The following is a 21,138-nucleotide window of genomic DNA, read 5'->3' on the forward strand; positions in this document are numbered from 1 at the left end:
TAATTCCAGCTGAATGTTTAATGTCATACTGCGTTATGTAAGCTACCTGCTCACACATAACATGTTTCTGAATCACAACCAGCACATAGTAGACATTGAGGGGGATATGTTCCTCCAAGATCCAAATAGTGGTTAATCAATATGGGTTACATGGTTGCACTTGGTGAGGTACTGGCACTACCTGTTGCTATTATTACCGCAACACAACTCGTAATACACAACTCAGAAAATAAAATACTGATATGATGCCACATTGTGTAGCTTTTGGTTGTAAGTTTCAGTCTAAGGGCAACAAGAGAAGTGATGTAAGCTTATATCCATCGCAACCTGTAAGCTCTTTCAGTGGCTGAGGTCTTCGTACCAGTAGTTTATTTTCCGAGTTGTGATGCGGTAAAAATAGCAACTGGTAGCGGCATAGAGTGCAACCATTTCACGTCATCAAAATAATGGTGCCCCCCACACTCCAAAATATTTTTTTAAATAACGCAAATCTTTTATAGGGTTTCTACTACATATTTCAGTAAGAGACATCATTTACATTATATTAAGCCATACAAGTCTTAATACCCGGGGTTCCCTTTAAATATTTTTAAACAAGGTATAATTCCAGTCAGAGCAGCTAAAGAATCAGATATGCTGCTTAAAAATTTAAACTAAATGAGCTACTTTTAATTACTCCTTGATACCATCTGTAGTGTTTTGTTGTGTTGGCATGCTTTTGACATGAAGACTGTTAAAAAAAAGTTAGGTAACTTAATTATGCTGACTTATAAGATTTTGTTTTTGGTCAAATTCTAAAGCTGCATCACACTGTATTGTAAAGTTAGCCAATCTGAAAAAACACTGCAAAAAAAGAATCATTCAAGAGAAATGTGTTATATTCATTCAGTACTGCCAAGTAGGGCTGTCACTAATGGTTATTTTGATAATCGAGTAATCTGACGATTATTCTGACGATTAATCGAGTAATCAGATATTTTTTTTGGTAATAAACATAGACCTAAGTGAACAATAGCCTTCAAAATGACTTAAATACATACATAATTACAATGAGGCAATAATAATTAGTTCATAAAGCAAGAAATCATATGGTTTTGTTGAACAAAACTGTTAAAGGGGTCATCGGATGCCCATTTTCCACAAGTTGATATGATTCTTTAGGGTCTTTATGAAAAGTCTCTAATATACTTGGATTAAAAATTCTTAATGCTTTTGTAAAACAACACCCTTTTTACCTTGTCAAAATGAGCTCAGCAAAAATCATCTCATTCTAAGGGGTTGTTCCTTTAAATGCAAATGAGCTCTGCTCACCCCACCCCTCTCTTCTCTCTGTGGAATGACGATCTTGTTTACTTTAGCCGCATTTTAGCCGCTAAACTTCCTAACTACCACGTTATAAGGAAAGGCGATCGCAAAGATTCATTAAAAAAAGGCTTATACACACTAATGCTGTAAGTGAAGCTGGATCATGAATGATTCGCGCGAATATAGACGGACATATGTAGATCGGGAGGCGCATTCCCTTCACAAACAAATGTGATCAACTGCATCTTCAGCAGCTCAGATGTGGGGAGTAAATGACAACCACTATGTTCATTATTACATCCAGCAACACAACACCTCAATCGCTCAGTTGGAGATATTCTTGTCTAACTTACATCCCTGCTTCCAACTATCGTGGGAGCGTCCTCTGTCGGTGTGACGCCACATCGACAGGCATCTGAGAACGGCTCGATTTGAAAAAGGGGATATTATTTTTACAGATTAATTAAAAACCACTGCATGGATTTGTATCATTATAGGGTAGATTTGTACATACACTGACAACACACATTAATGTTCAAACAACATGAAAAAGTGAACTTAGCATCCGATGACCCCTTTAAAACACATAATGTATTATAGACAATAGACCTAATGTACATTATGCATTATAACAAATGCCTGCAGAGGGCGCCAACGGCCTGTCAATTGTTTTTACACTTTACTGCGCGATCTTATCCGTGTTTAATATTGACTCAACAACATTTAATTCAAATGTCCACTTAATCTTTAATATTCAGTCATTTCTTTATGACAGAAAAACTACAGTCACTGTAATTTCTTGAATATGTGGACATAAAAACGTGTAAACTCAGAGTGAGGGTTTAAACTTTTATTTTGACAAAGATCCCTGGTGAAAAAACCAGCATATGCTGGTAGGTATGTTTTGATGCTGGTTTAAGCTGGTCCTTTGCTGGTTTATGCTGGACCTTGACCAGCTAAGGACCAGCATAAACCAGCGGAGGACCAGCTTAAACCAGCATCAAAACATACCTAACCAGCATCTCAGCATCAAAACATACCTACCAGCATATGCTGGTTTTTTCACCAGGGATAATGATGTATTCTCCTGTGCTTGAGTAGGTTTATAAATGATTTACCTTACAAATCTGATGAAATACCGCACGTTGTGTTCCCAGATGCACGTTCATAAACCCAAACTCACAACAACATGCAGAGATGGAGTTTGAGATGCTCCACACTAGTGATAGGAAGTTCGGATCATTTTACCGACTCGGTCCTTTGAGTCTCGTTCAGCAAAATGAACGAATCTTTTTTCGAGTCATTTCGTTCATTTTAGCAAAATATAATTAAAATGTTACGTTTTACCTCCCTAACACATCTACTGCTTACACAAACGTTGATCACACTACAAACAAAACAAAACTATAATGCTATAAGAAACAGAAAAGATTCATTCCTTGTTTACCTGGGTCTTTAGTCTATGATTCGCTCACCTCGCCTCTTATCTGACAAGTTTTCGGGTTTGAGTTGTTCGTTCATTACGTGACAGCCCAATTAGCTAACCAACGCAGTCTGAGCCAGAAAGAGAATTGATTAGTTCATCTTTTGAGTCTTCGGGTTTGAGTCGTTCGTTCATCACGTGACATCCCCGTAATGTTAACCTATGCAGCCTGAGCCGGAAAGAGAATTGATTAGTTCATCTTTTGAGTCTTCGGGTTTGAGTCGTTCGTTCATCACGTGACAGCCCTGTAACGTTAACCTATGCAGCCTGAGCCGGAAGGAGAATTGATTAGTTCATCTTTTGAGTCTTCGGGTTTGAGTTTGAGTTCATCACGTGACATCCCCGTTCATCAGCCTGTGACATCCCGGGTTTGAGTCGTTCGTTCATCACGTGACATCCCCGTTAACCTATGCAGCCTGAGCCGGAAAGAGAATTGATTAGTTCATCTTTTGAGTCTTCGGGTTTGAGTCGTTCGTTCATCACGTGACAGCCCTGTAACGTTAACCTATGCAGCCTGAGCCGGAAAGAGAATTGATTAGTTCATCTTTTGAGTCTTCGGGTTTGAGTCGTTCGTTCATCACGTGACATCCCCGTAATGTTAACCTATGCAGTCTGAGCCGGAAGGAGAATTGATTAGTTCATCTTTTGAGTCTTCGGGTTTGAGTCGTTCGTTCATCACGTGACAGCCCCATAAGGTGAACGAACGACTCTAAAACAGGTGACTAATTCCAGTACAGAACCTAACAGGATGTTGCGCATGCGCGACTGAACGAATCACTCCCCGAGGCGACTCGTTCGTCCCAAGTCACATTAAAGATTCGTTCAAAATGAACGAATCGTTCAAGAACGACCCATCACTACTCCACACATGTAAATGATAACAGCTTGTGTAGCAGCATTTAATTACTGTGAACCTACGGGTATGTAAACAACTAAAGCGCATATATTAAACCTGCATCGCATATATTTATTTAAGTGAATCATAGCGTTTCTGAATTCTTAATACTATTATGCTTTATTATGAATTTTAAAAGGGTTATATTTGGAATGCGCCACTTCCGGTATTGAGCGATTACTCGACGGGCAAAATGAAATCGAGGATTTTTTACAATCCAGTACTCTAATAGAATCGAGAATCGTTGCAGCCCTACTGCCAAGTGATAAAAATTGTTTAGTGTAACTAATTTTAGTATTTTACTCAGTATTTATATGCGCTACGTTTTCTGTGTGGTTAGCTTAGTAACATGCTAATATCTCCACTCCACTATTTGTGCAATAAAAGAATAGTTCGCCCAAAAAAGAAGAGTTTGCATCATTTACTCACCCTCATGTCATTCTAGCATGATTTTCCTTTTTTTTTCCCCTATGGAACAACTAAAACAGAAATAGTTGAAACATTGTTCAAAATATCTTCTTTTTCTCTTTTTGAGAATAAATTATGATAGATTTTTTAATTTAGGTGATCTAATCTAACAAGATGCTTCTGACATGAAACACCAGGACCAAACAAGCTGTTACAATTTCACAACATTATATATATAATTTTAAATTAAAAACCTTATGAAGAAAAAAGCTTTATGTAATATCAAATTATATAATTAATTGTGCAAAAACAGTCTATGTGTGCGGAAAAAGGTAATTGACCGGGAAGGTATTTTTCCCTGCTGGTTTCTGTCTCCACACTCCCAGTGTTTAATAGAAATAATAGAAAACTGGTTTGACAACATTCCATCTTTTAATATCAACCTGTTAGAATTCCACCCTGTCTGTAAGCATAGAGTTTCTTCCCTGGAAGCTCAGTGCTCATCCAGTTATAATTGGCAGTTGCATGCAAAACAATTCAGTCTCCCATACTGTTTTTAATGCAACACAAACAACTTTTAATGAGTTGTTGTATGACGAGTAAACTTCTTCACTTCATTGTTGGGGAAAATTTGAGTATTAACGTGTGTCCGGGTGTGTCTCGGGCCTGTCTGAAGGTGGGATTCCAGACCGTTCATATTTCACCACTGCACAGGAAACCCGAGTTAGTAAGATGACACGCCCGGGTGACCTGCTGCTGTGGTGAAAGAAAAGCATTGGAGCCCAAAGTCAACACACACACATAGACATTGTCTGAACAGAGAAGATAGATGTTCGATAGATAAATTATTCCAGATGAATTCAAAAAGAAATTGTGTAAACTCCTACCTCAAGAATAATACAGACTGCACCCGTCTTAATAGTCACTATAGCTAAAATCAAATTTGCGTTCATTGAAGCAGAACAGTGTGCTTTCAGATCAAAACACATTGGGTCTATTATACCTAAAATCCCCTAAATGTTGTTTAGGATGCATGCTCAATTCCTCAACCCTTAGCAAAATACATTAGGGTGCATTTGCATGCTCAATCGCATGGAGCAGTCAAATTAGCTCAAGGTCAAGAAGTTAATAGGTCATCCCTCCTTGGGACTGAATCATTCACCTTGGTGGCATTAGCTTTATTTTGTGAAATATGAGACATCTTGAATCTGTACTGTTTTCTAGGGCTGTTAAGTTTTATTTAGCATAATTAACAATGTGTAAAATGCCTTTTTCTTCATCAGAGAATGCCTTTAAAATGCCTTTTTCATAATTTCATAATTGTAACCTAATGTCTAGTGATAGTGACTTAATATAACACAATTCCATTATGTATCTAACAACTGCACTCTAAGAAAGGACCATAAAGTGCACTCTACAGAAGTACCCGCATTGATGTTTCACATCCGTCTATCCCATGTTTTGAATTATACATTGATTTGTGTTTTGTTTTAGGGTTGAAGGAAATGTCTCTTTACGGAAAAGGTACTACTTTATATCTTACAGTTATGACTTTACTGCTCACACTGTGATTTTGTTTTAAAGGAGAAGTCCACTTCCGGAACAACAACATACAGATAATGTACTCACCCCCTTGTCATCCAAGATGTCTTTCTTTCTTAAGTCGTAAAGAAATTGTGTTTTTGAGGAAAACATTTTCAGGATTTTTCTCCATATAATGGACTGATATGGTGCCCTGAGTTTGAACTTACAAAATACAGTTTAAAAGAGGCTTCAAACGATCCCAAATGCGGTTGTAAACGATCCCAGCCAAGAAAGAAGAGTCTTATCTAGCGAAACAATCTATTATTTTCATTTAAAAAATACAATTTAAATACTTTTTAATCACAAACGCTCACACCGACCCAGTCTTTGCAAAGTGAACACCCTTAACAAAAAAGGTAAAACAGCAATAAAACACAATTTCTTTACAACTGAAGAAAGAAAGACATGAACATCTTGGATGACAAGGGGGTGAGTACATTATCTGTAAATTGTTGTTCTGGAAGTGAACTTCTTTAAATGTAGGGTTCTACAGTGCAACCATTTCAGTCGCATTTGTGACTGATTACTGTGTGCGACTATGAAAAAACATTTAGGAGCACCAGTGTGACTGACCCGATCAGAAAATTTGCGTTTGCGCTGAGGGGAGCTTCAAAGGTTTCTACGAGTTTTTGCAACATTGAGTAATGTATCACAGACCTATCTCACAAATCCTTTCATAAAGTGTAGAGAAGTGTAGTGTAAATAAGAGATTCATTGTGCAGCGTAAAGAGTTTTGTTGATTATAAAAGAACTTTGTGAGATTGCGATGAACTAAGATGAGTGATAGCTTTTAATGATTTTTAAGGGAGTTTTTAAGTGAGACATTGATTTAATACAACAGCTGAATAAACAAGAAGCTAATATTAAGTGACATACACTGTATTACTATAACACTATTGCTTAGTTTTGCTATTTCATCATCAAAAATTGTTTAAAATAAGTCACAACTGAGCCGCAGGCATCTCCGTTCAAACACAGTGGTGTTTTGTTTATGAATGAACGTGTGTTTTTAAACAAATCTAGTGAGTTTAAATTTCTTATTCATAAAGACAGTCATTTGCTTTATTCTTGAATGAATCAGCTGTTGGAACGAATCAAATGAATGAATGATTCAGTAATTAAATCAGTGACTTGCCACCACCTACTGGCAGTTTTAGTTTCATTTTTAAAGTATCTTTTCAGTTATTTAAATCATTTAATATTTCTATATTCCAAATTCTATATTTAAAACAATAATCTCAACATGAATTTAGGAATTTGATTGCATTCATGCCACCTCTGAGCTTAATTAAACAAATGAAAACACACCTACAAGCCACTTTTGTGTTCTTCTGTGCCACCAGGGTTGCCAGGTTTTCCCAATTTTTCCCAACCCGCCCAATTGCTACTCAAAACTAGCCCAATCGCATTGTGCAGGGGGTCCCCAGGTAAAACTCTGGGGGATAAAATACACATTTTATGGATGATTTTCCCTGGTAAAATTTGCATTTCATGGGCTAAATATCAGTTTTTTAGGTCGCTAATTTGTTGTTTTGTTAATACTTATTTCATTTGATTGGTAACTTCTTATTCTACTTGTTCTTATTCTGTTGTTTTAATTACAACTTTTAATAAGCTTATAAAATGTAATTTTAAAAAAATGACATAAAAGATGACATCTTTTTAATAAAGTTAGAAAAATGCCATTACAACTGTAAAAACAAAATTCCCCTGTAAATCACTTTAGGGAGTCAAATATCACCTCGTAATGGAAAGGCTCATTTTTAATCAGATTTTTTGATTATTGATTAGAAGGTGCTACTGAAATTTTGACTGTATTCCAAATTTTTTAAGTTAAAAGAAATGTAAGCGTAGAGCCCTGTAATGTGTATATACATTTTCATTTTTTTATTTTCATAGTTACTTATTAAGTAAACTGATGAACTGTGCGGCCTGTATGAATTCGGCTTGTATCAATTCGATGCTTGCGTAGGTCAGCATATTGTAATTATTTTGATTCAACGTTTTAATCAACTGTCAGTTCTATTGTTTACACAGCAATGGTGAACCGTGGCTACCAGTAGAAGCAAAAGAAAAACACATCATTCATAAAAATTTCATGTCATTGTTACCTCTGGTAACCAGATCAGAAGAGAAAAACAAACAGGCATTGTTTGGAGCTGTGCAACACTACGAGTGTTCCCATGAGCAACCAGGTGTGTGTATGTGTGTCTTCATCAGACACAAGATCCACCAGCCACTCAGACAAAGGTAAGTTTCTGTAAGAGCCGATCTGTTCGACACACAGCCTCTCACCCTGGGGAAAGAGAGAGAGTGTTTGTGAGTGTTTGTGTGTGTGTGTGTGTGTGTGTTTGCAGACATCTCTCTCCTGGATTGCACAAGCCAGTGAAACCTTACATTTTATCAGTGAAACGCATTATATTTACAATCCACACACACACACACACACAGGCTTGCTGTTGGATGTTTAACAGGCTCTGGTGTAAACTAAGCACTAAGCTCCCTGGATCTGATGGTTAAACATTCACATGAATTGTTATCTGGAACAGAAGCACCTGAAGGGTTTTTGTTTTATTTGTCAATTTTTTCAACTAACTCAGGGGCTGCTTCTAAAGTGTTTTCCCTCTGGGCAAAAGTGTAATATACAATTCTGCTAATGCATCTCAAGTTAACTTTCAAGTTAAAGCACATTATATAAATGTTTTTGAATATCTTTTAGATGCTTAGTTAACCAGTCAGATTAGATCTACACTGAAAATTGCTTTTGCTGCTTGTTTGTTTTACTTAATGAGCTCAACTCATACATTTTGTCCTAACTTAATTTCATTGTGTTTAAATATTTGCAAAAACTGAAGTTTACAAAAACCATTTGTATTGGGATTACATGAATCATTTTGGTTCCATTAAGTGAAACTGGGAAGTGGATTTTTAGTTTCCAGCATGCTTTGCATAGGGCTGCATCAAGAGAGCAAATGTTGAAAATAAGTTGTTTTATTGTTTTTTAGTTGAAGGGAAAGACCAGTTAATGTTTAATGTTCAGTTATGTTTGGTATTTAAAACCATTTTTGCTGTGCAAAAACTGTTTTGTGCTGTTAACGTTTTTTTTTGTGGTTACCATTGTGCTGACTTACAAGTGCTGTTCTAGCCACAGAAACAAAAATGAATGTTAAACACTTAGCTGTTATAACTAAAAAACAGGCTAATTAAAAAAATAAATGTTTCAATTTAAGATAGATACATTTTTGCAACCACTTACCTTAAAGTATTTGTTCACTTACCCCCATGTCATCCAAGATGTTCATGTCTTTCTTTCTTCAGTCGTAAAGAAATTAAGGTTTTAGAGGAAAACATTCCAGGATTTTTCTTCATATAGTGGACTTTTTTTAAAGTTATATTTTGGGGTTTTGTGCCTTTAATGGACAGGAACGTAGACAGGAAAGTACTGGGTGGAAAGAGGGGAGCAGGAGTGGCAAAGGACCTTGAGACGGATTCGAACTCGGGTTGCCACGAGCACAGTTAGTGTGTATGTCGGCACACTAACCACAAGGCTGTTGGCGCTGACCGTATAGTGGACTTTAATGGTGGCCAGGTTGAAGGTCCAAATTGCAGTTTCAATGCAGCTTCAAAAGGCTGTACGCTACGTAATCACGCACATGTGACGCAGGTTGGAATACCAACCCAGTGTTTACAAAGCAAACGTGCAAAGAAAGTCAGACGTCATTTACAAAAAAAGGTAAAACAACGTTGGACGATTTTGAGGTTTGAGGAGAAAATGAGAGTCTTTCCTGCCTTTTTGAACTGAAGTACACAGACGAAGAACTAACCACACGTGCTAGATGAGTATTTGTCATTAGAAAGTATAGAAATTTTAATTTTTTTTAGAAAATGACAGATCATTTCACTAGATAAGACCTTTATTCCTCAGATGGGATTGTGTAGAGCTCTTTGAAGCTGCATTGAAACTGCAACTTGGACCTTCAATCCATTGATCCCCATTGAAGTCCACTATATGAGGAGAAATCCTGGAATGTTTTTCCCAAAAAACTTAATTGCTTTCCAGCTGAAGAAAGAAAGATATGAACATTTCGGATTACTTGGATATGAGTACATTATCAAGATTTGTTTTATTCTGTAAATGAACTAATCCTTTTTATTTTTTAATAGGCTTCCAACATTTTCCTACATCAAGTCAAAAATACATCTCACTTCCTTAAGTTAATGATGTCATCAGTCTGACTTTGCATTATGTCCTGCAGCACCTGGACAGCTCTCACACTTACATTATGCTTAGATACCAACACTATGCTTACAGTTTGTAAATATATACAGATTGTAACTCATTTATTTATTTGAAGTTAAACAAAACATACTTATAGTCTAATATAGTTTCAATAAAAACATCTCTGTGGATTGTGGCTGTATAAATGTAAATACAGCAAGCAAACCAAGCATATTACAATGTTGTTTCCATTTTAAGTTAACCTAAAACATTCTAATATTTATGTACATTTACAGCTTTTTTTGTCTGCACCAGAAAACGTCATCATATAAATGCTCCGTTGAGGAAACACTTAATTTCTAAAGATTTCATTGTTGTACTTTGTTGTTTAAACATTCAGTTTTTAGGGATTTTAAATGTGTAATGCTTTGAGGAAACGTTTCTTTGTCTGAAATCTAATCTGACCAGTTCTACATAACGCAAAAAATTGAATATTTGAATAATGAGAAGTTCAAGTAATGCAGAAAACAGGATAGGGAGGGACGTTATAGAAAAGTTTAAAATGTCTCAGTTCATCTCCATGTTTTTGAAACCACACACACAATGGCTTCTTCAGTGAGCATGATGCCAAGTGGCTGTAAGATTTTCACCACCATGCCTGATATTCTATTCATTCCAGAGTTTGTAATCAGCAAGATCAAATCATACATTCCATTACTACCTTAATTATTTACCACCTAAATGATTTAATCCTGGTGGTCTCAAAGTTTGGATGAGAGACAGAATGAAGCTCAGGGTTAAGAGTATAAAAAGAGACATTGGAGGTGATGGAGAACAACCAGTTTAAATGGTGTATGGTGAAACTGCTGCTTTTTTGACATTCTAGTTCATTTAATGTGAGTCAGATGAGTCAAGGCAGTTATTTCCTAAATGTTTTGGATTAACTTTGCTAATCAAACTTTATTGTGTGACACACCTTGTGACAATTATAGATTTTTTCTTGTAAATGTAGCTATGAAACATTAAGAGACTTACGAGAAATGGCATGTATTGCGTTTTTGACAGTCGCTTAAGCGGATAGCTAAAGATTTGTGTCAAAACTAAACCTCAGTGTCAAGAGCACTAAATCCATTCAGTTGCAAGATGCAAAACAAGCTATGAATACTGAGAAATGAATTACAGTAAAATGAAATGACTTTATTACGTTTTATTTAAGAGAGAACTGAGTCTATTTATAGAGCCTACTGTGCTTTATTACAGGGCTTCTCAACTGGTCTATTGTCGCACGGAGGGGGAAAACAATGTTAAGTGCGAATGATAGACAGCAGCTAACCTTATAAACGAGCATAGTTATGATAGCAAAAAGGGAGGAGAAAACCCTTCCCATATCTTTTGTTGTTGACATCACAAACTATGTATCCAACAAAACTCTACAATATCTTGTGGTATTTTAGTGTAACTTATCTTCCATTTGGTAGAAGCTGAATCAGATAGATGCCTATGGAAAGGTTACATGACAATCCCTCATTCTTAAACCATGAAACAACACAAGAGGCAATGACTCTAAAAATGCAACCAGGAAGTCAAGACCAGAATGAATCATTTTAAGAAAATTATTTTTTGAGTCATTAATGTGTTAGTGTTAATTTGATCTAAATAAAATAATGATACAGTATTATGTAAACCAGCACTTTTTAATACAACCTCTATAGTTACACCACGTCTAGTGTTTTATTTGCCAAAAAAATCCTTAATTTAATGCAACAAGCAAAGACTTGTGCATCTAAGTTATTGTCTGTGTGAACTGCATAGTTATGCATTTTTGAAGAACCTGATAGTGTCACATGACTGATCAACATGTTGACATAAAGGCAGAACATTTCCTCCAGTAAAAAGCTATGCAGTGAAATGCTGCCAGATCAGGTGACATCATTTCATAAGAAATTCCTGGCACGCCCAATAAATTACAAATATCCTGCCTGAGCCGGATGATGAGAGACATTATACATTTAATCCACTCGAATGCTGTATGCAAGCTACTGTGTGAATGAGACAGTTTGAGATTCTTTTATAACATACTGTTTTTAAAGGAGAAGTCCACTTCCAGAACAACAATTTACAGATAATGTACTCACCCCCTTGTCATCCAAGATGTTCATGTCTTTCTTTCTTCAGTCGTAAAGAAATTATGTTTTTGGAGGAAAACATTTCTGCATTTTTCTCCATATAATGGACTGATATGGTGCCCCGAGTTTGAACTTCCAAAATGCAGTTTGAATGCGGCTTCAAATGATCCCAAATGTGGTTGTAAATGATCCCAGCCAAGGAAGAAGGGTCTTTTCTAGCGAAATTATCGGTTATTTTCATTCAAAACAAACAAAAAAAAACAACAACTAAAAAACTAAACTTGAAATTAAAACTAAACTAAAACTATTTAAATACTTTTTAATCTCAAACTCTCGTCTTGTCTTGCTCTGCCTGAACTCTGTGTATTCTGGCTCAAGACAGTTAGGGACTGTCGAAAAACTCGTATTTTCTCCCTCAACTTCAAAAATTATTTCAAAATCATCCTACATCAATGGAGAAGTACCAACAGTCTTTGCAAAGTGAACATGCAAAGAAGATTAAACACCCTTAACAAAAAAGGTAAAACAGCGATATAGGGCGATTTTTGAAGTTGAGGGAGAACATGAGATGGGAGTTTTTCGACATACCCTAACTGTCATGAACAGGAACAAAAACAGAGGTCGGGAAGAGCAAGACGAGATAAGCGTTTGACATTAAAAAGTATATAAATTGGATTATTTGTATGAAAATAACCGATCATTACGCTAGATAAGACCCTTCTTCCTTGGCTGGGATCATTTACAACCGCATTTGAGATCGTCTGAAGCCGCATTTAAACTGCATTTTGGAAGTTCAAACTAGGGGCACCATAGCAGTCCATTATATGAAGAAAAATCCTGAAAAGTTTTCCTCCAAAAACATAATTTCTTAAGGGGGTGAGTACATTATCTGTAAATTGTTGTTCTGGAAGTGGACTTCTCCTTTAATTCCATGAATCAGTGTTGCCAAGTTTAGCCTTTGGAATGCGAATTTTAGCAGGGGAACCCCACCAAAAAAAAAGAAGTGTATTTTACCCCCAGGAATGCATTTTTACCAGGGGACCACCTCTGAAACACGACACCGTGTTATGAAAACCTGGCAACCCTGCCATGAATGTAACCAGCTGTTTAATAATGTGTGCCTAGTGTTTGTAGGCCTATACACATGTATTTGTTTTTATATGAGGGACTTTTTTTTCAGGTGTGCTGTGTGTTTGTTTGTTCCAGGTGTTTGGTGGATTGGTGTGGACCCTAGTGGCCTCCACCAAGGTGGATCCAGCAAATCCTCAGGGCTGGGTCATGTTTGTGTCTCTTTTCTGCTTCCTTATAACAACTCTCTGGTTTATCATATTTATTACCGGCATAAACCAGAGCAGCATCTGGCCTGGCTTGGTAAGAAACATAAGTTTGTCGTTTTACCATGTTTTTTGTTCATAGGTTTTAGATGGTAATAAATACAATATTATTACCATGGTAGTCTCTAAAACCTACGACTAAAAACCATGGTAAAGCCACAAACTTATGTTCCTTTAAAAAAAAAAAAAATTCTTGGATATTACCACATAGCACCACTACAGTACTTTTGTTTACTGTATTATGGAAGATAATATAAATAAATACTGTAAATAGGCATTCATTTACAGGGTATCCTACTAAAAATTGTATTGCACTGAGGGGGACCTTGGGAGTCATTTAAGAGTTCAGTAGGGAGATGGCCTGTGGGGAGAAGCTGTTTTTGTGTTTTGATATTCTAGTGAATAATGTTCTGAGTTGCCACTTAGACAGTAATTGTTCATATAGGTTGTGGCCAGGGTGGGTGGAGTCTGTAATAATTTTCCTGCACCTGGAGGGTGGGCAGGGGAGCACAAATAATCCTTTCAGCAGTCTGGACTGTCTGTTGTAATCTCCTGATGTCTATTTTGATAAGATGAACCAGACAGTTATAGATGACAGTTAATCAAATCAGACAGTTACAGATGACAATTACAATCTCACCTTTAGGCCATCCAAGATGTAGATGAGTTTGGTTCTTCATTGGAACAGAGTTGGAAAAATGTAGAATTACATCGCATGCTCTGCTACAGTCCAAACAGCTGACAAAAACATCACAATTATTTATAATACTACAGTCAATCCATTGAGAAACGAGCAAAAACTAATTCCACTATAACACATTTTTAACTTCAAACTGTTTCTTCCGGATAAAATAAAAGTCCTTAATCCATAATATTGCTTGCTATAGTGAAAAAGACAGCTCAGGAGAGAAATATGCATAGTTCAAGCACTGTCTACAAGTGAAAATAATAGTTGAATTTATAAAAAATGACCCTGTTAAAAAGTTTACATACCTTAATTCTTAATACTGTGTTGTTACCTGAATGATCCACAGCTGTGTTTTTTTGTTTGTTTAGTTATAGTTGTTCATGAGTCCCTTGTTTGTCCTGAACAGTTAAACTGCCTACTGTCCTTTAGAAAAATCCTTCAGGTCCCACAGATGATTTGGTTTTTCAGCATTTTTGTTTATTTGAACCCTTTCCAACAATGACTGTATGATTTTGAGATCCATCTTTTCACACTGCGGACAACTGAGGGACTTAAATGCAACTGAATAAGAAATAAGATTCAACCACTCACAGATGCTCCAGAAGGAAACACAATGCATTAAAAGCAGGGGGGTGAAAACTTTTTGAATTTGAAAATTAGGGTAAATTTAACTTATTTTGTCTTCTGATCAACATGTAAGTATCTTCTGTAGCTTCTGAGGGGCAGTATTAAATGAAAAAAATATGATATTTAGGCAAAATAAGAAAAATGTACGCATCCTCATTCCATTCAAAAGTTTTCACCCCTGGCTCTTAACACGTCGTTTTTCCTTCTGAAGCATCAGTGAGTGTTTAAGCCTTCTGTAATAGTTGCATATGGGTCCCTCAGTTGTCCTCAGAGAGAAAAGATGGATCTCAAAATAATACAGTCATTGTTGGAATGGGTTCAAATACACAAAAATGCTGAAAAACCACAGAATTTTGTGGAAAATGAAAGATTTCACTGAAGAACAGCAGGCAGTTTAACTTTTCAGGACAAGCAAGGGACTCATGAACAACTATCACTTAAAAAAACAGCTGTGGATCATTCAGGTAACAACACAGTATTAGGAATCAAGTGTATGTAAACTTTTAAACAGGGTCATTTTTATAAATTAAACTATTATTTTCTCTTGTGGACTATATGTAAATGTCTATTATGTAAAAGATCTTATTCAGGTCAGTACCAAATAAAAAATAACATGCATTTTGTATGATCCCTCTTATTTTGGTAAAATAATTAACATTTTGCAGAATCTGCAAGGTGTATGTAAACTTTTGACTTCAACTGTATTATTATATTATAGAAAGGACAACAGGGAATGGGCATTTTCATTGGAGGAAGCGTGACTATGTATTATGTGTTCTTTATGTATTATGGACTATTTTAACCAGAAGCAACAGTTTAAAGTAAATGCCTTAATGATTAATTTGTTTATTACAAACATGCATGCATTTCACATGATGTTGGATGGATTACTTGTGGATTATTGTGATATTTTTGTGTTGTAATGCTAAATTTCTCCATATCTGTTCAGATGAAGAAGCAAACTCATCTACATCTTAGATGGGCTGAGAGCAAACTAATTTTCATTTTTACTTTGAACTATTCTTTTAACGTATGCAACGTTTTGTTTGTTTGTTTGTTTGTTTGTTTTGCATGGAACTTACTTTAAACTTTCTGATTGCCACATTACAACTAAAACACATTGTGTTTGGATCTAACATAAGTAGCCAGATTATTTAAGGCCTAAACATAATGATAATGATGGATGTGATTTAAGTGGAGCTTAGCATAAGGCTTGATTACATTTCATTTGTTTGCAGGTGATGGCGTTTATTGTCACATTACTGTACTGGATTCATGCAGTCCTCTCTGCTCACCCATGTAAGTCCTCTTGAATATTTGAAGTCCAATTTAGAGCTACAAAAGAGAAACACTAATTCAACAGAACATCACTGCCAAATCCCAGATGAACCAAATAACAGACCACAGATCAACTGAGATTTTATTTATAAAGCTATGCTGATGTGCAGAACAGATTTTTACTTGTTTTTTTTATTGTTCCATTTCTGCTGTTTTATACAATATCTAAATCATTAATCACTAACATCTGAAGATGATTTTTTTTATATAAATATTAAGTTACTTCCAGTTGAATGCACAGTGGTGTAATGTCATTGTTGGATGCTGTTTTTAAATAATAACCAGATGATGGCATCATCTGTAAACCTGATACAATGTAAAAAAAGTAGTTTTTACAAAATAATTTTGGCAGCTGTGGTTGCCAGAATAATTGTGTACAAGATATGGAAAAACTGTACATTTTATAGTATAAAACTGTCATTTACAAACAAGAAAATTTGAATCTAAGCCAGTAAATTCAACAACACCCACTGCTAATAAAATCTGTTTTGTACCTTTAATACATACTGACATCCACTACAAAAATGCAGGTGGCAAAAGAGGAAGCCACATGAAGATTAAAAATTCATCACAAGCAGCTTTTTCACAAGCTGAAGTAGAAGTGAGTCATTTCCGAAAACACAAAACATCATCATGGTAACACACGACACTTAAATAATGCAAAAGAACATTCATTAAATGACTGAAGATGTAACATAAAACCCAAATGTACATAACTGATAATAAAAACTATTAAGACACATGATTATTTTAACAAAATACTTTTAAATGTGGAGTGTCACACAGTGAATTCTGGGAATATTATTTTACAGTTTTTGACTGTAAATTATTTGTTAATTTGTTTTTTGTTTTTACTTTTAAAACTGTACAATTAACATAATTTTACTGTAAAATTACGTGAAATGTCTGATTAGATCTTTTACAGTATTTCCCTGTATAGTACTTAAATATATAGTTTATAGTACCTATTAGGTTTTTTTTTCTGTAGCGTTTTTACAATATTTTACAGTTAAAAATATTTTTTTTTTTTTTTTTTTTTTTTTTTTTTACAGTGATTTTTACTTTTAGGAACTGATTGAGTGGAAAAAGTGTGAATATCTGTAAAAGATATCAGCCAAACTAATTTTCTCAACAGCAAACCAACCAACGTCAGACCAATCAAGAGAATATTAGAAATAGATCCTTACCTCAACTAGCCATCTAACCAGCAGAATATCAGGAACACACCTCCTACTTTAACCTGCCACCCACCCTAAGCAACCAACAATAGGATTTTTGAGGAGGTGCTCAGTATGAAACTAGGAGGTTTCCAGTGCTTCTGTATGGCCAAATACTTCCATTCTGCAAAAATAAGTAGAAAGAATTAGATCTTCTTTTCTGAACTAAATTTGACCTGAAGTTGGCATTCTGGTCTAATCTGATGTCCATACATGAAATGTAGCTTTGTTTGAGCTGTAAAAACAAACATAAACAACGCAGCAAAAGACGTAATTTCACACGGGTCAAGTTCCTACAAGTTCTAGGCCTACTGATTAATGGACCTTACCCATATTTGATACATGTTTATTTAAAGTTATGATGTCGCCATTTTTTAAAACTATGCTCTTGAAGAAAGAGGACACTCCTTGTCCTTATCGAATATACACCTAAAATGTTGCCACACTGTTAGCCTAACTGTTTTTGACCCCAACTTTATTCACTCGGCAAACATTTTCCCTTTCACAAGTACTTGGTCAGTCGACTGTTTCTCTGTATTTGCGAACACCTGAGCTGACTGACCTGTTCAATATTACTCAACCTGTTGCCACACTGCACCCATATAAACAAAGCACCGGCGTTCCTCAAGCTCACATCCCGCTCAGTGAAAGTGGAACGGCCCGCTGCTCTCCTCACTGAGGGTGTGTCCTTACGGAAGTTTAAGTAATGGGAGAGCAGGTTTTTTCAAGTCTCCAGTGGACATTGAAAAGACGAGCCCGTGGCTCCGTTACTCCACTCATTCTTCTAGAGAATAGCGGAAGCGCGACCATGGCAGCGGCCACCCAGCAGATGTCGAGTCTGCCCAGCGGAGTCCGGATCTGTAGCACCATACCGGACATCTTCTACCTGCCCGAGCTGGTGCGTGAACGGAATATTTTAATGCTCAAAAATGACTATTGGGGTTTAACATAGGTTTATCTGGTTATTGTAGAATAACCTGGTTATTTTGGACCACTTAGAGTATTTGTGTTTTTTTTTTTAGTTTCGTAATCATTTTCATTTTTGGTAATTTTTTTTTCTCTATTTAGATTTCTTCCTGTATTGTAAGTTTTTTGTATTATTAAATTACCATTTAAAGAAAAAAATGGAAATAGGAGAAATGCAAAACGGGCGAAATAGCTAAAAATCACTGTTTTTTCTTTTAACTGTAATAGCATATAATTATGGAAAATTAGAAATGTTTTGAAATGTTAAAACTTTAGACGTTTAGAAATGTTTGTAAAGATACAGTACGTTTATTTGACTAAAATATTTATATTTTGGAGTAACGATTTCTATAGTTCCAGGAAAAAATTGATACGTTACATGTTTTCAAAACATTATGTGTTTGTGTATATACCTACTGGTGGTTCCGCCTCATTTTGTTTTATTTATTTGTATTAAATAGTAGAGTAAAAGAGAAGATGGTTATTATGGTTATTACTCAAAAATATTTTGGATATTATTATTATTTTAAAATATTAGAAATGTATTGTTATTTTTATTATTATTATTATTATTGGATGCAACCGCGGGTTTCTAGTGACAAGAGGTCTCAGTCCAGCACCCCCACAACAGTAGCATTTGACACCGAGGTTAATGAGGGACACACAATACAGTTCACCTACAGAACCCATACGCTTGAATTAACCTGTAAGGATGGATCAAAGAATGGTGTTTGAAAGAAAGAGTTTGTTTTGTGGTTCAGGTTCTTGTCTGAGCTCAGTGTAGGAGCTTTGAAGGGCATGAATGTGAGCTCAGGTCATGTATCAGTAACTCAAATGAAAGGCGAGATGAGTCTATGTGTGTTTGGAGGATTAGTGGAACAGACAGAGAAAACAGAAACGGTGTGTGAGTCTGCGTGCTTTTTCATCAGCTCCTCTCACTGTGTTAGTTTCATTTGGTCATTTAGACTCAATATATTTAAATGATAATATGTCTCTATAAACACACCTGGTCTTTTTAACTCTGTCGGGAAAATTAAGTGTAGCTCTGCACACTGTTGATTTAGAAAGACGTTTTTATTAAACGTTTTCTTTGCTGATTTGTGCACGTGGCTGGTGAAATATTATGACATTTTAATGGCGTATTGCCCGTTTGTGTATAATTGATTCTGGTGGTGAGAGTAAATTAATCCAAGGGTGTGTAAGAGAGAGAGAAATGCATGAATAATGTGTTATCGTAAGAGGAGAGTGATTGTCGCATCGCATGTTGTTTATAATGCACAGTCAGCCTATGTTAATAACATAAACATTATTTAGAGATTAAAAAATAACTCCAAAAAGTGTGCTACAATATAACTGATAATGCAATCATTCTGTCAGCCATGCATTTATTTATTGATTAATATGTGGACATGCATTGATGCGAGTTAACATTATCTTAAAAAAAACTGACCACTTCAGAAAATATGTATTGGATACGGACCAATCAGAATCGAGTATTTGAGAGCGTTGTGTAATAAATTAGTAGGCCTACTATTGGGCAACTTTTGGGCTAGTTTTGAGTAGCAATTAGGCTTTTTTTTTTTTGTTTGTTTTTTTTTTTTTGGAGGAGCTGTTATGTACATTTCAAATAGACTGCGCTTACCTGTGCTGGTGTGATGAGCTGTAATTATCAGGGAAGGTTTGTATTGTTTATATACAGAAACATTATGTGGGGTGAGTTTATCATTAACAGGTGTGTTCAGAAAGGTAAGGTTTGGTTGTGGTTGGTTGCACCATAGATATGCACAAATTACAGTACCACACTGATTTTCCATTTGTGTGTGTGTGTCTGTCCTTCAGGTGTTTGGAGGGCTGGTATGGATCCTGGTGGCGTCTACACATGTGACACCGCCAAACCCTCTAGGATGGGTGATGTTTGTATCAGTCTTCTGCTTTGTGATAACCTCACTCTGGCTCATCATCTTCATCTGCGGAGCGCACAAAAACAGCAGCGCCTGGGCTACAGCGGTGAGCAGAGAATTCTGTGTATATGCGTGTTTGTGTGTGTTATGAACTGGACCTGACAACGTCTTCTGTGTGCAGGACTTTTTTTATCACCTGATTGCTGTTATATTCTATCTGAGTGCCTCAGTGATCCTGGCCTATATCACCATCGGCATGAAAGACATAACGTTACTGCCTCAGATTCCCTTTAAGTACTACCAAATTGACATCGCAGCTGTGGTAAGCCCAAAATACACAAACTTTATTGGTAGGCTATCTGTAGTCCATTTTTCAAGCTCATTTGTCCTGTTTTTACATTAGGATTACATTTGCCATCATCTAATGCTCACTTAATCTCTAAATAGACTAAGTTTTAAACAAACTTTTATAGCTTATTTAACTGAATTTTTACCCTCTCTCCCTCAGGTGTTCTCGTTTGTTACCACATTGCTTTACTTCCTCCATTGCGTCTTTTCTGCTGTGCGGTGGAAATCCTTCTAATCAAACAATCTGAGCAAAAGGAAATCAATTTGATATAAATTGTATAATAAATTGAAAATAATAAACACTGAAAGACCACTGGGACTGAAAGAAGAATGTCAGGGACCAGTCCTGAGTGCCCTCTACACAGAAACACAAACCACAGCAATCCTGATAGAATAAACCCACTTATTTTTTTCGTATTAGATCGTTCCGGCCTTATTACTTTTCTAATGATGATGCATTCTTATATTTGGGGGAAGGGAAACTTTCTGAAATGCTATCTGTACTAGGACAATGACGCTCAGTGTAGATGTGGATGAAGAAATAATGTGGATTTTTGTATACTTCTTGTACCTTTGTAACAGATTAACTAATTTTTGTATATTTAGCTACTAAACACTATGAACAATACAATATTTTAATAAAAGAATATAAACTGGACATAATTCCCTGTCTTCCCTTCTGTTTATGTATTGCCTGTA

General features: G+C 35.8%; 2 protein-coding genes across 2 annotated transcripts; both read left to right on the plus strand.

Moving 5' to 3' along the window:
* Positions 1 to 10,497: 10,497 nt before the first annotated feature.
* LOC127179634 (myelin and lymphocyte protein-like) lies at positions 10,498 to 15,982 on the plus strand. Its single transcript, XM_051133295.1, has 3 exons — positions 10,498 to 10,578; positions 13,227 to 13,391; positions 15,908 to 15,982. Exons 1-3 carry the CDS (start codon positions 10,498 to 10,500, stop codon positions 15,980 to 15,982), a joined length of 321 nt encoding a protein of 106 aa, XP_050989252.1.
* Positions 15,983 to 17,862: 1,880 nt separating this feature from the next.
* LOC127179865 (myelin and lymphocyte protein-like) lies at positions 17,863 to 21,094 on the plus strand. The gene is made up of 4 exons (XM_051133641.1): positions 17,863 to 18,122; positions 20,030 to 20,197; positions 20,273 to 20,413; positions 20,600 to 21,094. Exons 1-4 carry the CDS (start codon positions 17,931 to 17,933, stop codon positions 20,672 to 20,674), a joined length of 576 nt encoding a protein of 191 aa, XP_050989598.1. The 5' UTR covers positions 17,863 to 17,930; the 3' UTR covers positions 20,675 to 21,094.
* The last annotated feature ends 44 nt before the right edge of the window (positions 21,095 to 21,138 follow it).

This window comes from Labeo rohita, chromosome 17 (assembly GCF_022985175.1).
Source record: "Labeo rohita strain BAU-BD-2019 chromosome 17, IGBB_LRoh.1.0, whole genome shotgun sequence".
Classification (NCBI taxonomy): domain Eukaryota; kingdom Metazoa; phylum Chordata; class Actinopteri; order Cypriniformes; family Cyprinidae; genus Labeo; species Labeo rohita.

Bases quoted from the DNA above. Each gene is read 5' to 3' on its own strand.
- LOC127179634 (XM_051133295.1), top strand. From the start codon at position 10,498: ATGGCTTCTTCAGTGAGCATGATGCCAAGTGGCTGTAAGATTTTCACC. The intron at 10,579-13,226 runs GTAATCAGCAAG...TGTTTGTTCCAG, and splicing joins TTCTATTCATTCCAGAGTTT to GTGTTTGGTGGATTGGTGTG. The intron at 13,392-15,907 runs GTAAGAAACATA...ATTTGTTTGCAG, and splicing joins GCAGCATCTGGCCTGGCTTG to GTGATGGCGTTTATTGTCAC.
- LOC127179865 (XM_051133641.1), top strand. From the start codon at position 17,931: ATGGGAGAGCAGGTTTTTTCAAGTCTCCAGTGGACATTGAAAAGACGA. The intron at 20,198-20,272 runs GTGAGCAGAGAA...TTCTGTGTGCAG, and splicing joins GCAGCGCCTGGGCTACAGCG to GACTTTTTTTATCACCTGAT. The intron at 20,414-20,599 runs GTAAGCCCAAAA...TCTCTCCCTCAG, and splicing joins AAATTGACATCGCAGCTGTG to GTGTTCTCGTTTGTTACCAC.